Here is a 16,180-nt window from a genome sequence, read left to right as displayed (position 1 = left end):
AGTTTCCAGTCGTGTTGCAATCAAAATAAAACCCGAGGAGCGAATGAGCCACAAAGGGAGTGGTTAGTGACTTAGACCACCAGAGCCCGCAATTTAAAGGAAAGGGGCGCAGTTTGGAGCAGGGAGCTGGAAGGTATCCAGTGCAGATCCCTCTCCCTTCCCGCCAGCTCCGTTCTCCGCTGTTCTGCAGCAAGTGACAGATCGAAGGAACCCTCAGTCGACGTTAATGCCACAAAATGCGCGCCCTGTGTGCTCTAGCTGGGATCTTGCTGATCTTTGGACCGACGCGGGCCGGTAGGTGCATCGCCGCTTCACTTTGAGAATTCTCCGGGTTGTTTAGGAGTTTCTCGCCGTTTGTCTATTGAACTATCCCGAGCTGAGACAATGATGTTTTTGTTTCCCAGGCTATTTGGGTTTTTTTTGGAGTAATTTGTTGCAATTTTGGCGAGTAAACATGCAAAGCTGCAATAATGAGCTGACAAAAGAGAGAATAACAAATGTCAATGAAAGTCCGGTGCATTCAGGACGAGGGAGAAAAGGGGTGAGGTTCTGAAAACGACAAGGTGCAGAGGGCTCAACCGAGAGGGAAAGCCAGTTGTAAAAGGAAAAAGAAATCCCAAGGGGAAAGGAATTGGGAGTGTGTGGAGGGGAATGAGGTGGGGGCGGAATAATGAATCACCAGCCGTACCCCCTCTTCCATTCCGCTAACCTCAGTGTACCCGGGGTGACTGGTGGGGACAGTGGTCCTCAGAAGACATCCGGCTATTTAAGTAAGGGGTAGATTCCAAGTCTCGTGGAAAACAGAAAGTCCTGGATTTCTCTGGGCTCAGAACTGCCCCAGGACATCATAAAGCCCTGTGGCTGAGTATTGTTTGTGCTGGGGTCCCTGACGCACCTTCTAGTGGCGAAAGGCAATTATTACAACACGCCCTTTGGAAGTTATTTTCCAGCACTTAATGCTGATTGTAAAACCGCCCAAAATTTTTAATTATTACATCTCTTCAATGCATCCTGCATCTATTACTTTCTACCATCAGGACGTTTGCAACGCGCTGAGTTTTACATTTTTTCGGTATGCTATGGTACCATTAATAGATAACACATTTTATAATAAATCAGATGCAAGTGATTATCGCTCTTGCCAGCTCTTGCTGTTTGCATTTTGAGGACGCCTGATCCGATCTGGTGGACAATCCACTGATTTGTAGGAGCCGTTTTCATCTCCTTCGTTTGACCAGCTGATGTTCCCTCGCTCTGGCGTTAAACCAGCTGCACATCCCCGCACCTCCCGACCCTGTTGTCCCCCACCGCCACACTGTGTTATCCCAAATCTGAGGACATTGCAGGGGGTGACTGCACATTCAAAATGCATTGGGTTAATCTGGTCCTGGTATAAGTACATTGGTCGGCATGGTCATGATGGCCCGAATGGCCTGTTCCTGTCCTGTACCACTCTATGACTCTGTGAGAAACTCTTCATCACAGACTCTCCCCTGCCTTGCTTAGAATCATAGAGTCATACAGCACGGAATCAGGCCCTTCGGCCCAACTCGTCCATGCTGATCAAGATGCCCTTCTAAGCTAGTCCCATTTGCCCATGTTTGACCCATATCCTAATAAACCCTTCCTATCCATGTACCTGTCCAAGGGTCTTTTAAGTGTTCTTACTGTACCTGCCTCAACCACTTCCTCTGGCAGCTCGTTCCATATACGCACTACCTTCTGTATGAAGAAGTTAGCTGTAAGAAAAAAGCTACAGATGCTAAAATAAAAACAAAAAATGCTCAAAACAGAGTTCAGGCAGCATCTCTACAGTTAATATTTCAGTCTAACGACCCTTCACCAGAAAGGGAATCAGTTAAAAGGGTTAAGATCCAAGCTATGGTTTTGCAGGTTCACACCTCATCCCAAGAGCTGCCCAAGAACTGAGGAGTGGCCAAAAGGGAAAAAGACTTTTTTTAAACTCAGGAAATGACAAAAATGTGTTTTATTTGGAGTTGCTTTGCAAAGTAATCACCAGCATAGTCTCCATCTCCAACAGTCCAATTCTTTTCAGAATTTTCCCTCCCCATAATGGAATACAGAAAGTCGAGTCTTTCTTTTCTGGGGCCCAAGGATGTCCTCATTTACCCAGCAACATAGGAACCCAGGCAAAGACCCCTCCAGCCAGATCCACACAGAGGTGATATCCTTTGCATCACAATAAATATTTTCCACCTCGACCCAAAACTATAACCTCCTGTCAGAGGCAGAATAAAAGTATAAAACCCCTGGCTAATTTGGGGGACAAAAAGATCTCGGAAATTCCTTTCTGACCCATTCCAGGTGTCCAGAACCAAACCAGGAGATCACTCTGGTCCTTAATTTGCTGAAGGAGATTAGTGTAGCTAATCATCCCAGATTATTGAGGAACCTCCTGGAATGAAATAAAATATCCAGGGAAGTCCTGAGAGCAAATGGAGAGATGAATATTCTCACAGGGGGCGATGAATCTCTAGAATTCTCTACCATGGATGGTTGTGGAGGTTAGATCATTGGAGGTATTTAAAGAGGGGTAGATAGATCTCTGATGCCAATGGTGAACTGGCAGAGAAGTGATGAGGTTTGGGGCAGAACTGTCATTGAATACAGGGCAGGTTTGAGGGACCGAGTGGTCTACTCCTACTCCTGTTATTTTGTGCTCTTGTGAGTGTGATGCACACATTAAGGCTGCAGATGGAACCTGCCTAGGGATGCATGTGCAGGGATTGTACCAGCCAGGCTGATGAATTCAAGGAGGTTAGCCTTCAATGTGTGCAGTGGGATGATTGCATTTGCCCTGAATTGTGAGATGGGGGCAGGCTAGATGTTGTAACAGAAGTTCAGAGTTCAGTGGGTGGTCTGAAATCACAGCATGAAGCCAATGTCTAACTCAAATTGAAGACCAGCTTATCCTAGACTGTTTGCTCTCAGGTGGGAGGTTAGTCATTAATATAGTTTGATCACATGAGGCATTACATCTAAAGCAATTGACGAAACCTCACAGAACATTTGGCAATCCTAGCAACGGTCACCTTTGTGGGTAGGGCCAGATTAATATTTGGAATCACTTTCAATGGCTACTTGTGCTTATGTGGAAATTCCAATCATCCTTGAGGCCCTCACTGCTGTCATTCTAACTGCTGATGGAGCACAAACTCCCTGCAGTGTTCCAGCGGGGAGTCTGCCCACTGAACTTGCGGCAGGTCAGACTTGGTTCAGGTTCAGTGACTCTATTCATTCCAATGGAGAGGAAGAGAAGTGAGTTTCAGGCAATGTACAATTTTTGAATTAAGTTAAATTAAATGTGCTTAATTGTTAACTTAAAAGTATTAAATCTATTTGTGGTTTCAGTGTTTTCTGGTATTTTTGTTTTTTTAAATTATTTTTTTAAATGATTTCCATTTTTTAATAATATGGTTAATTTTTAATTCATTTTGAATATTCAATGTTATAAAATCGCAGTGACATTCGTGGAAAAATTCTTGTAAAAATTGTGTATAATTTATGTTTAATTTATGTTTTTCTTGTGAATGCTGCTTATATGATGCTATGTGCCTGTGATGCTGCTGCAAGTGAGTTTTTCATTGCACCTGTACACACGTGGACTTGTGTGTTTGACAATAAACTTGACTTTGACTTTCCAATCACTTTGACAATGGGAAAGTCGGTGAGGGTGGTGGGGGTGTGGCCTAATCGGCAGTCAATGCACGTCCATGGGCGGGGCTTGCATTTTCTCCCAGAAAGCTCTGTGCTCCATTGCTCCATGATGCTACCTGCAGTGACTGCTGTGGTGACCAACTTGCCTCTGGAGGTAACTGCAGGGAGGAGAGCAGGGACTGTGGGCACACACTGACCAATGTTGGGACTCCTATGTTACATTGTTGTCTAACACAGGACCCTCAACAAAGAGGGCAGTGCAGTTCCACATGTCATAGTAAACAAATTCAGCTAATTTCCATTGAAAAGGTCATAATGCAAACATAGAATATTAGAATCAGAGATGACATAACCCATCTTCCTACCAAAATGGATCACCTTGCATTTTATTGCATTGTGTTACATCTGCCGTATATTCATATTGTCCTCCCGTACAAATTTTCACTACGTACCCTGGGCAGATTCAAGTCAAATGAAAGCCTGAGGTTCTGCAGGAATCTGCCGGCCATCTGCCGTTTGGGCCTCAGCACCTCTTGGACTTCTGCACCATCCCTGGGAAGTGTGGAAGTCAGAGCATCTGTCCTGTCTGTCTGCTGCAGGGCTCGGCAGTGAGCCGAGTGGTGAGGCACTGAGAAGTTGAGGAGAGGGTCAAGATGCACACAAGCGGTGACCCCATTCACTTGGATTGGGTTGCTGGACCTGTGGATGGAGGTATGTGCAGGCAAGTGCTTGAGTCATTTCACCTTATTTTGGAAGAGTCATAGAGTCCCAGTGAGATACAACACAAGCCAGGCCCCTCAGCCCACCAAACACCCACTTCCGGTACTCCTACATTATTCCCATTTTTTATTCTCCGCACATCCTCATCAACTCCCTCCCCCTTCACACCAATTCGTCCACTTACCTATGTAACAGCGGCCAATTAACCTACCAACCCGCTCGTCATTGGACGTGTGAGGAAACCCATGCAGTCACAGGGAGAACGTGCAAACTCCCCACAGACAGCACGCGAGGCCAGGATTGAACCCGGGTCTCTGGCGCTAAAAAGATGATTACGCAGTATTTTGTCAAATGCTTTTCGAAAGTTCAAATGCAGAACATCAACCTCACAACCTTCATCAACCTGACATTCAAAGGATTTAACTGCGTGTAGGTCTCAAAAGGTTCCTTACATCCCCACATGGTCATTCAAGAGAAAACAGAAAGTCTGGTAGGTTGTTTCCAAACAAATATTGAACCTAAACAAGCTAATGCTACAATTTTTGCAATATTGCAATAGACTTGTACTCATCAGACAACTCGCAGTCAGGAACCTGATTTGCTGTAGGGAGTGGCTTGTTCACTCTGTATGGGTGATTAGTCCACTTGGTAATCTTCAGCAGTAAATTCTGCACTACCCAAGCTCACGTCATTCTCGAGATAAAAGCAGGAACCTTGTGGTGAAGGCTCCATTGATCTGAAACATTACCTCTGTTCCCTGCCCGTAGCCACTGCTCAACCCACTGAGCATTTCCAGTGTTTTCTGCTTTTACTTCAGACTTCCAGCATCTGCAGCATTTTGCTTGTCTGACTTACTGAGAGTTTGGGAATAGACAATTAGATTGACATGGTGGGTTTCATACTTTTATGATGCAATATTTTTTCCCTTGACGCACATCTCTATGGCCCTTGTGATGTACAGAGAGATGATTAGATTGTCCAACGTAGACTTTCCACATCTCTGTGTACTTCAGTTCAGTTACATATTCATGCATTCATACTAATTGATCCTAGACACATTAATCAAATGTTTTGCTCCTTGACAAGTCTTTGCTGACTTTTGCTTGTTTTCCCCTTTTATTCTAAGCGCTAAATATTGTCTGCACATTACTTAAAACTCCACACTCCCTTTCAACCCTCCCTTTTTAATTTATGTTCCTATGATGATGATATAATTACTAGTTCCTGCTGCTAAAACAATGATTATAAGGATGATTCCATTCCCATTGCTCTAGTTGAGTCGGATCCCTGACGGAACAGCAGGAGAGTGGAATTGCAATAAACATTTAACTCTCCGTTACTATAGAAGGCCAGCTCTAATAGTGGAAAATGCAACGCTGTAACACTGAATATTGCAACCGGCGTATGACACGCAGGGATTACGGCTTGACTGCCGGCTTGCATTTATGCAAGCGTTCACCAATCACTTTCAGTCTTTGAAGAGTTGATGGAGTTTATGAAGACAATGTGACAATGCAATGGGCACATGAAACGCAGTGCCGGAGTGTCGCGTCAATGAATTTAAGATGTCTCACTTGGTGTAAAGATTTTTTAATTTCATCTGCAGTAAATAAACATGAATTTTGTGGGAAGGGGCAGAGTGAGTGCAGGACGGAGGATGAATGGAAAGAGAAGACTCACTGATCCACTGACTTTGCTTGTTCTAGTGCTGGACCTTCAGAGGGACAACACAAACTGGTGTGAATATGACAAGGCGCTCCACACACGGTTGAATATTGTAGAAAAGGTAACCAAGGCTATTCCCTTTGATCTTATCGGCTGTGGTTATGCATAAAATAATCTATAATGGATGATTAATTGGCACCTACAGTGCACAGACAGGCCATTTGGCTCCATACCAGCAGAATGGAAAAAAAAATAGAAATATAACAGTTTTTGAAGAAGTACAGGGCTGGGAGAGTGGGGAGAGGAGCGAAGAGGTGATGTCGTTGACAATGCTGCCAGGTGGGACTGACACAACAGTGATGCACTTATTGATGCTCATTCTGCAGTGCACTCTGTCCTCGGTTCAAACTTCGAACAACAAGCTCAGCGCCGGAGGTCAAAAGTGGCGACTTTCACTCACGGTCGCACGATGTTCAATTCTATTCATAACTCCTCAGATAACGAAGCAGCCCATGCCTGCACTCAGTAAGGCGTAGACCACATAAAGGCACGGACTGATAACTGGAGCGTAACATTTGTACCACATAAGTGTCAGATAATGAACATCAACAAGATTGAATCTGACCATCTACCCTTTACATCAGGTATCATCATTGATAGGGCTCCTCATCAATATCCTTGAGAGGGTCATCACTGACCAGAAACTTATCTGGACCATCCATGTAAATGTTTACTAGAGCAGGTTAGAGACTGACTATCCTTGGGCAAGTAACTCACCCTCGTGGCTCCCTAAAGCCTTTTCTACCAAGCACATCAGGAGCATGATATAACACTCTCCACTCCAGCTCCAACAATGCTTAAGAAGCTTAACACCATCCAGCACAAAGCAGCCTGTTTGTTAGGCACCACATCCCACATCCTGAATACTCCCTCCCTCCATAATGGTGCACCACACCCACAGTGTACCTGCTGCAGAATGCACTGCAGCAACTCCCCAAGACTTTCTAGACAGAAAACCTCCACAATGTAGCAGGACAACAGTAGGTACACAGGAACACCGGCAACTAGAGGCCCCCTCCCTAGTCACAGACAAGAAAAAGTCAAGATTGTTCACTCCAAGTTCATGATAAGGGACAGGCAATAAATGCAGATCAGGTAATCGTCACCATCCTGTAGAACAAATGGGGTGATGTCCCAGTGGCCCCGTCTGAAAGGGCAAGGCATGCGAAGGTTGTATTTGTTGGCGGCATCTTTTGGGAGGTTGCAGAGATATCAGCAGGTGATCCATTGAAATGTGGAGGTTGAAGATGGGAACTAGAGGGGACTATGTTTGATTCTGGGACGGAGAGAAATGGTTGAGAGCAGAAGTGCAGGAAATGGGATGGACAAGGTCAAACATTAACCATGAAGGAAGACACATTGGAAGCACGAGTGCGGCAACGTCAGAGCAGCTACATTGGAGATAGGGAAACAGAGTGCATGGAGTGGAGTTGTTACAGGAGGTGAATTGGGTGGATCTGTAGTCAAGAGAGCTGCAGGAGCCCATGTATCCACGTATCCCACGAGGGAACTCGGCCTTCTCTCCTTGGAGCGACGGAGGATGAGGGGGGACCTGATAGAGGTGTATAAGATGATGAGAGGCATTGATCGGGTGGATAGTCAGAGGCTTTTCCCCAGGGCTGAAATGGTGGCCACAAGAGGACACAGGTTTAAGGTGCTGGGGAGTAGGTATAGAGATGTCAGGGGTAAGTTTTTTACTCAGGGAGTGGTGAGTGCATGGAATGGGCTGCTGGCAAAGGTGGTGGAGTGGATACGATAGGGTCTTTTAAGAGATAGGTACATGGAGATGAGAAAAATAGAGGGCTATGGGTAAGCCTAGTAATTTCTAAGGTAGGGACATGTTTGGCACAGCTTTGTGGGCCAAAGGGCCTGAATTGTGCTGTAGGATTTTCTATGTTTCTATGTTCTATGTTTCTATCCATATGGAATATTGGTCAGGAAGCTATCTGTAGAAGTTCAATATTGAAGACTCAGAGATGGACCATGTGACTATGAGGGAGGTGGAATTTGGAAGCAGGGCTGATCACATTTTCCATTTTGAGGTGAGGTCATCTGTGTGGGCGCAAGCAGTGGGACTGGACACACAATGTTTCGGGTATCCCTGTTCTCCTTTGGTTCCATGCTCTTCCTCCAAATGAGAGGTGGCGTAATGGGAATCCAGACGCATCCCAGCTATTCCAGCCTTTTCCGTTTTCATTGCTGGGTGTGGGATCTTGCTGTGTGAAGATTGGCTGCTAGAGTTCCTAGACGACAACAGTGACTATATTTCAGAAGTATTTCTTTGAGTGGCAAAGCAGAAGACATATAATAGAATATGTAAATTATAAACTAAACTAAAGTCTGCTCCAACACAGTAAGTTTGTGGTTAACCTCAACACGTCCTTACCCATCACTTTGTTGGTCAAGAATCTGTCGACCTCATGCCTTAGGGTCGCTCAGTGGCACCACTAGTAGAGCCACTGCCTCACAGCTCCAGTGACCTGGGTTTGATCCTGACCTCCGGTGCTGTCTGTGTGGAATTCTCCCTGGGACTACTTGGGTTGCCCCTGGTTACTGTAGTTTCCTCCCACATCCCACCCCAAAAATGTGCAGGTTGGTAGGTTAATTGGACATTGTAAAACAAAAAATTGCCCCTAGTGTGTGAATGAGCAGTAGAATCAGAGGAGAATTGATGGGAATGTGGTGATAAAATGGGTTAGGGTAAGATTAGTGTAAATGTGGGCTTAGTGGTCAGTATGGACTCGGTGGGCCGAAGGGTCTGTTTCTGTGCTGCAACTCTCTAGGACTCTAAAAACATTCAAAGGCTGTGCTTCCCACTGTCTGAGGAAGACAAGTCCAAAAGCTAAGGAGAGAAGCAAAACTCGCCTCATCTCTGTCTGAAATGGACGGCCCCTGATTTTTAAAGAGAGGAGACTAGTTCTAGATTCCCCACCATCCTTCGCATCCACTCATCAAACCCCTCAGGAACTTGGCACTTTGAGACAACTTGAGAACATAAAAAGCATTGTATAAAGCCAAGCACTTACTTTTACTCACCATGGTGCATGAATTGTGACTAATTTTATGTTACTTTCCTCTCTTCCCTCAGAACATCGAACAAACAGTGAATCACTTGGAGGCTGAAGTGTCCGATCTTCTCAGGTTCATCGAGACTTCAAACATTTCTCTTCAGTTAGGATCTCCAACCATTGACATTTTTGAAGGTGGTGTGTGAATTTATGGATTGGGTTTCTCTCCTTTGATACTGGTAAACTTTGGCTCACTGAGGTGAGACTGGTTAGACTGTGGGTGCCCATTTCAGTCACCACACACTGGAAGTTGGAGCAAAAAAGTTGCAGATTTTGAATATCCAAAACAAAATCAGAACGTACTGGAAAAACTCAGCAGGTCAGGCAGTATCTGTGGGGAGAGAAAGAGAGTCAGTGTTTCAGGTCAATGACCCTTCAGTAAATGAGATAACAAGCATGTTTTAAGTTGCAAGGTGGGTGTGGGGGGTTGGAGTGGGTGTGGGGAGGGAGGCAATGTTTGTGATAGAGCGCAGACTGAAATTATCAAGGTAATAGTTCTATTAAGAACCTGCAGTTAGAGAGAGAGTACAAAAGAAGAAACAAAGAGGCACATAGAGACATAGAACAGTACAGCATGGATACAGGCCCTTCAGCCCAACCAGTCCATGCTGACCATGGTGCCCACACAGCTAGTGCCAATTTCCTGCATTCGGCCCAAGTCCCTCCAAGCCCCGCCCCTGCATGTACCTGTCCAAGTGTTTCTTAAATGATGCTGTTGTACCTGCCTCACCCACTTCCTCTGGCAGCACGTTCCATACACTCACCACCCTCTGTGTGAAAAGGTTGTCCCTCAGGTCCCTTTTAAATCTTTCCCCTCTCACCCTAAATCTATGCCCCCTGGTTTTGGACTCCCCCTACCGTGGGGAAAAGACTGTTACCATCCACTTTATCTATGCCTCTCATAATTTTAAACACCATTCTTCTACATTCCAAGAAATATAGAGCCAGCCTGGCCAACCTCTCCCTATAACTCAGGACCTCTAGTCCTGGCAACATCCATAAATCTCGGCGCTCTTTCGAGTTTTATCACTTCTTTCCTATAACAGGGTGACCAAAACTGTACACAGTGCTCCTCACCAACAATTTATACAACTGCAACATAATGTTCCAACTCCTATACTCAATGCCCTGACTGATGAAGGCCAGCATGCTAAATGCCTTTTTCACCACCCTGTCTACCTGTGACGCCTCTTTCAATGAACAATGCACTTGTACTCCTGGGTCCCTCTGTTTCATTACAATCCCTAGTGCCCAACCATTCATAGTGTAAGTCCTACGCTGGTTTGATTTCCAAAATGCATCACCTCACACTTATCTATATTGAAATCCATTTGCCACTCCTTGGACCACTTCCCTAACTGATCAAGATCCCCCAGTAATTTACAATAACCTTCTTCACTTATCAACAACACCTTCTAATTTCGAGTCATCCACAAACTTACTGATCAAGCCCTGCGCATTCACATCCAAATCATTTACATAAATAACAAATAACAAGGGTCCCAACATCGACCCCTGCTACACACCACTAGTCACTGACCTCCATTGTGAGAAACAACCTTCAACCACCACCCTCTGCTTTCTACCTCTGAGCTAATTTTGAATCCACCTAACTAGCTCTCCCTGGATTCCACGGGACCTAACCTTCCAGACCAGCCTGCCATGCGGGACCTTGTCGAAGACCTTGCTAAAGTCCAAACAGACAACATCCACTGCCCTACAATCGTCTACCCTTTCGGTGACCTCTACAAAAAACTCTGAAAGATTCGTCAAGCACGACTTTCCACGCACAAAACCAAGCTAATTCCTCCAAATCAGATTCTGTTTATTCCAAATGCTGGTAGATCCCGTCCCTCAGAATTCCCTCCGGTAACTTCCCCACTACTGACATCAGGCTGACCGGCCTGTAGTTCCCTGGCTTGTCCTTGCTATCTTTCTCAAACAATGGAGCAACATTACCACCTTCCAGTCTATGGGAACTTCACCAGTGGCTAATGATGAAGCAAAATTCTCTGCAAGGGCCTCCACAATATCTTCTCCAGCCTCCCACAAAGTCCAAGGATGTACTCGGACAGGCCCTGGAGATTTATCCACCTTAATGCGCTGTCAGGCTGCAAATACCTCTTCCCTGGTCATATGAATGTCCTCCAAAACATCTCCACTGGTTTCCCTTATCTCTTGAGCAACCACAATTTATATTCCTTATCATCTGAGGAGGGAAAGGGTAGAGGGTGGATGCTTGAAGTTGTTAAATTCAACATTAGGTCCCAATGGCTGTAGAGGTGAAGTGCTATTCCTTGAGCTTATGTTGTGTATCGTTGGAACAATGTGGGAGATTGAGGACCGAGAGGTCACAGAGGGAGTGAGGTGGAGAATTAAAGTGACAGGCATGTGGAAGATCAGGGTTACTCTTGAGAACAGAACAGAGCTGTTCAGCAGTCAGAAGAGGACACCCAAACTGCATTTGATTTCATGGTGGAGAGGGGACCACAATGAGCACTGAATGCAGGACACTAACGGGGTGCAGTAAGGAAAGACACCAAGTTGGGTGGTACCATCTATATCGACCACCACTGTGTTTAAGCAACCCCTACTGGGAGGTATGTAGGTATACACAGGTAAACGTGTGTATCTGTGGCTGTGTACTGGTAAGTGTGTGACTGCAGGTGTGAGCAGGTATATGTGTGTGCCTCTGGGTGTATGCAGGAAAATTTGTGGCCTGCAGGTGTGTACAAGTAAACATGTGTCTACCTGTGGGTGTGTACATGAAAAAGTGTGTGTCTAAGAGTATGTATAATTAAGCATGTGTAACTGCAGGTATGTACAGGTAAATGTGTGTGTATCTGTGGGTGTATGCAGGTAAATTGTGTGTCTTGCAGGTGTGTACAGGTAAACTGTGGCCTTGGATGTGTACAGATAAATATATATGTCTGTGGGTGTGTCTGCAAGTATGTACAGGAACAAGTGTTTGCCTCTCTTGTATGTACAGGTAAATATGTGTGCCTGATATGTGTGTGGGTGTGGATGTATGCAGGTAAGTGTATGTGTATGCCTAAATGTCTGTGCCTGTGGTATAAACAGTAAAAGTCAAAGTAAATGTATGTGCCTGCGGGAGTGTAAAGTCAAATGTGTGCTTTTGAATGTTTGAAGGTAAGTGTGTGTGCAGGTAACTCTGTGAGTGCATGTGTGTGTGTAATTGTGTATCCATATGTGTGTGCATGTATGTGCTCATTTCCGTGGGTGTGCACATGTACATGTATGTTCCTGTGGTGTGGTGGATTGGAGTGGTATGTGCACGTGCGCATGCGCACGCGCGTGTGTGGGCACGTATGTGTGTGACCCTGTGGATGCATGCGCACATGCACGCCTTTGGATGGGTTTATGAATATAAATGTGCCTGAAGGATACACAGGTATATGTGACCCTGTGGATGTGTGCAATGTGTCTTTGAAAGTAATTGTGCATGGAAGTACTGTAGAATAGTGAGTGCACGGGCACACGTGCACAGGCACATACAGGGAAGTTATGTATAAGGTGTGCATGTGTGTGTGTGTGTGTGTGCAAGTCTGTGCAACATAGCTAAGGGGATCATCAGAATGGGATGAACACATGAGATGCTGGAGGAAACGGAGACACAAGAGACTGCTTTGTGTGTTGCTCCAGATTCCAGCATCTACAGGCTCTTGTGTCTCCATCAGACTGGAGTGCTTGGCCAGGATCAAGCCCAAATGTTCATTCATTCAACCAAGCATTCATTCACTCATAGCCGTGTAATTACTCATACATTTGTTCATGGTTAAATGGTTTGTGAAGTCCCACGCTGGTCTTGCGTAGTGTGGTTCTGGGGAATCATGATAACTACGTGAGTCATCATTAGCAAGTTAAGAAGGCAGTAAATTGCGAAACAAATCTCTGTTTAACTCTCTTTATCTTCGTAGGTCTGGTTTGAACAGCGTGATGCCTATCTTCATAATGAAAAGTTCTACGTCAAACCAAAATTTTAATTATACCACAGAAGTACTATATCAATTATTACTCAAGAATATGTCAAGAAAAATGCTCACAAATGTACTCTAACAATGTACCTTTTATAAATTGCAATTGTTCCTTGTATCAGTGGATGCTCTGGTCTGTTCCACCCATGGGGCTATATTTGTTGAACATTCATTGGATTGGGACATTGCTACTATGTTAACAGGAGCCCACAAGATGCCACCATAATCTGAACCTAAGACTTGGCAGTGTTACTTACCTGGTTTGCTTTATCCTGTCTTTTGTAAACCATCCTTGTATCTAGAATTTCTTGAAGATAATTGTACAATGAAATGCAGATGCCCCGTAACAATCTGGTGATATTGTTACCATGTCCCTGTGAACATCAGCTCTATGTGGACATTTCAGAAGATGTCTTTTCACTTTTAGTAACTGAAAAAAAACTGGAATATTATGTAGAAATGCAAATTATTCTAAAATATTAACAACACTAAAGCAGGACATTCAGTCTAACAGATTCTAGCCAGCATTTGTGCTCAACATAAACATCCTTCTAACTCTCTTCAACTCAGCGCATCCCTTTCTTTATTTTGCCTTACATATATATTTACCTTCCACTTAAATTGATCTTTGCTATTCAGTAATATACCCAATTGAGCTGATTTTTCACCACTCTGCGGATAAAAGTCCTTGAATTTGTTATTGATTTACTTCATGACTCTCTTATTTTCATGGGCCTTGGTTCTGGTTTCACCCACTAGAAACATCAACCCACGTACCCAATCAATCCTTCCCTAATCTTAATGAAACCTTAATCAGATCTGGGGAACAGAGTACTGGTTTGATCCACTACATCTGATCAGTATTGTAATAGAACAACGTTGGCAAGGTATGTTTTTCAGAAAAAAGGAAAAAAAAAACTTAAATAACTGAACCACTGTCGTCAGTTCTCCAGGACTATCCAGGAATCCAAGATTAACCTTCAGGACTTTACTGCAAACACGGGAGAAAAAGAAACATCAAGTCCTATAATAGATATTCACTTTAATTGAAGCTGTTTTTAAAATATTGGCATTGATGGAAAGAACTGTTGCTGAGCTGGAAGGTTACAAGAGGGTGGTCACAGAATCAAAGCTACAGGAATACATTCAGTCAGAGTTGGTAACCATACTGGGGGTGGTCCCTTCTAGTAGCCTGGTGATAATTTTTTTTAGCAATTAATTCCAGTATTGTTGGATGGTTTGCTGCGATGAGTTGGAGTAGGTGTTCCAGAGAGGACAAGTAAAACCCAGACTCCAGCTTCTGACTGCTTATATGGACCAATTACTGTTAGCTGTGAGGCATCCCACACACCAAGAGCCCACAAGCAAGCGAGGGGTGATTTTAACTTCTGACTTTAGTGTAAAACTGGTGATTTGGATAGGCTGCTTATCATATCCCTCCCTCTAATAAGGGCAGCAGTTAGGGAGCATTGAATTGACATTATTGGAAAGGGGATGTATGACTGAGACAATCTTGTCCATTTCACCATATCACCAAAGACTATATTTTCTTATGTTATAGAAGAAGGCCATTTGGCCCATCAAGTCTATACCAGCCCACCAAGCAATCTCATTTCCCCACAACTTTTTTCCTGTAAGCTATTCTCCTCACACTTCCATCACTTCCCAACTACACCAGGGCCAATTTACCAGCCAGCACATGTTTGTGATGTGGGAGGAAACCAGAGCACCCGGTGCAAACTCCCCACGGACAGCACCAGAGGTCAGGATTGAACCTGGGTGGCTGGAGCTCTGAGGCAGAGGACCTTCTAGCCACACCACTGTGTTGCCTTTGGGGGTCAGGGTTCACATGGAAGATGATAATTTGAAGAGAGCGACAGAGGGTGTTTGGTATGCCTCTGCTCCTGTCCACCTTTTATTCATACACAGCATTGTGGCAAGGTCAGTATTTATTGTACATCCTTAATTTCTTTTGAAAAGTGGTATACTGAGCCATTTCAGTTAAAGTCAACTATATTGCTGTGGTTTGGTGTGGGTGAGGTGGCAGATTTTCTTCTACCGAGGAAATCAGTAAACTAGATGGGTTTTTACAACAATTGAGTAACTTCCTGGCTGTATATAATAGTATTTAGTTTGCCACCTGCTGTAGGCTCATGAATCTGGACACCAGTCCGGTGATGTACTCACTGTGCTACCATATCTTTAAGGGCAGGAGAGAAAATCGCTGAGGAGAGCTGTGGTTTGCTTCTTGTATTTTGTACTGCAAGTTTCATCCAGTTTACTTTCAATAAAATCAAACTGCTACATTTCCATAGATGCCGCCTGACCCACTGAGTTCCTCCAGCGTTTTGTGTGTTGCTCCAGATTTCCAGCATCTGCGGTCTCTCCTGTGTCTCTGTGCTGCATTCCTGTGCTAGTTTGTTACACAAGGATGAAGACGGTGGCTAGCACAAATTGGAGCAAGACATTGTGGAGCACAGAGCGGTCTCACAAGAGGTTCCTGGGTGGATGGCATTGTGTCTGAAACTCCTGATGTTCCATCATTTTAATTATAGGTGACTGTGGCCCACCATTTCTCAACCAGCACTCTAAGCCCCCTTCTAACAATGGGGTCAACGTCTTCATTCTATCAGACTGAGCCACTGCTCCTCACTCAACCCCACTCCACCCCACTCCAGAATCCATTTCTTCATAAGATAAGATTTCTCTATTAGTCACGTGTACATTGAAACACACAGTGAAATACATCTTTTTGTGTAGTGTTCTGGGGGCAGCCCGCAAGTGTTGCCACGTTTCCGGCGCCAACATAGCACGCCCACAACTTCCTAACCCGTACATCTTTGGAACGTGGGAGGAAACCGGAGCATCCGGAGGAAACCCACGCAGACACAGGGAGAACGTGCAAACTCCTTTCAGACAGTGGCCGGTTTTGAACCCAGGTCGCTGGCGCTGTAAAGCGTTACGCTAACCGTAACCTTTTCGACTGAGGCACCA

General features: G+C 44.7%; 1 protein-coding gene across 2 annotated transcripts; it reads left to right on the top strand.

Annotated features, from left to right (window-relative positions):
* Window positions 1–49: 49 nt before the first annotated feature.
* LOC127584788 (placenta-specific protein 9-like) lies at window positions 50–15,498 on the top strand. Of its 2 annotated transcripts, none has more exons than XM_052041773.1 (4): window positions 50–294; window positions 6,105–6,184; window positions 9,212–9,329; window positions 13,130–15,491. In XM_052041773.1, exons 1-4 carry the CDS (start codon window positions 237–239, stop codon window positions 13,138–13,140), a joined length of 267 nt encoding a protein of 88 aa, XP_051897733.1. In that variant the 5' UTR covers window positions 50–236; the 3' UTR covers window positions 13,141–15,491. The 2 variants fall into 2 exon arrangements, with proteins under 2 accessions (XP_051897733.1, XP_051897734.1); XM_052041774.1 differs by having other exon boundaries at window positions 51–294; window positions 9,212–9,326; window positions 13,130–15,498.
* The last annotated feature ends 682 nt before the right edge of the window (window positions 15,499–16,180 follow it).

This window comes from Pristis pectinata, chromosome 30 (assembly GCF_009764475.1).
Source record: "Pristis pectinata isolate sPriPec2 chromosome 30, sPriPec2.1.pri, whole genome shotgun sequence".
NCBI lineage: Eukaryota > Metazoa > Chordata > Chondrichthyes > Rhinopristiformes > Pristidae > Pristis > Pristis pectinata.
The sequence above is the reverse complement of the archived record's forward strand: the minus strand, read 5'-3'. Positions and strand labels throughout refer to the sequence as shown.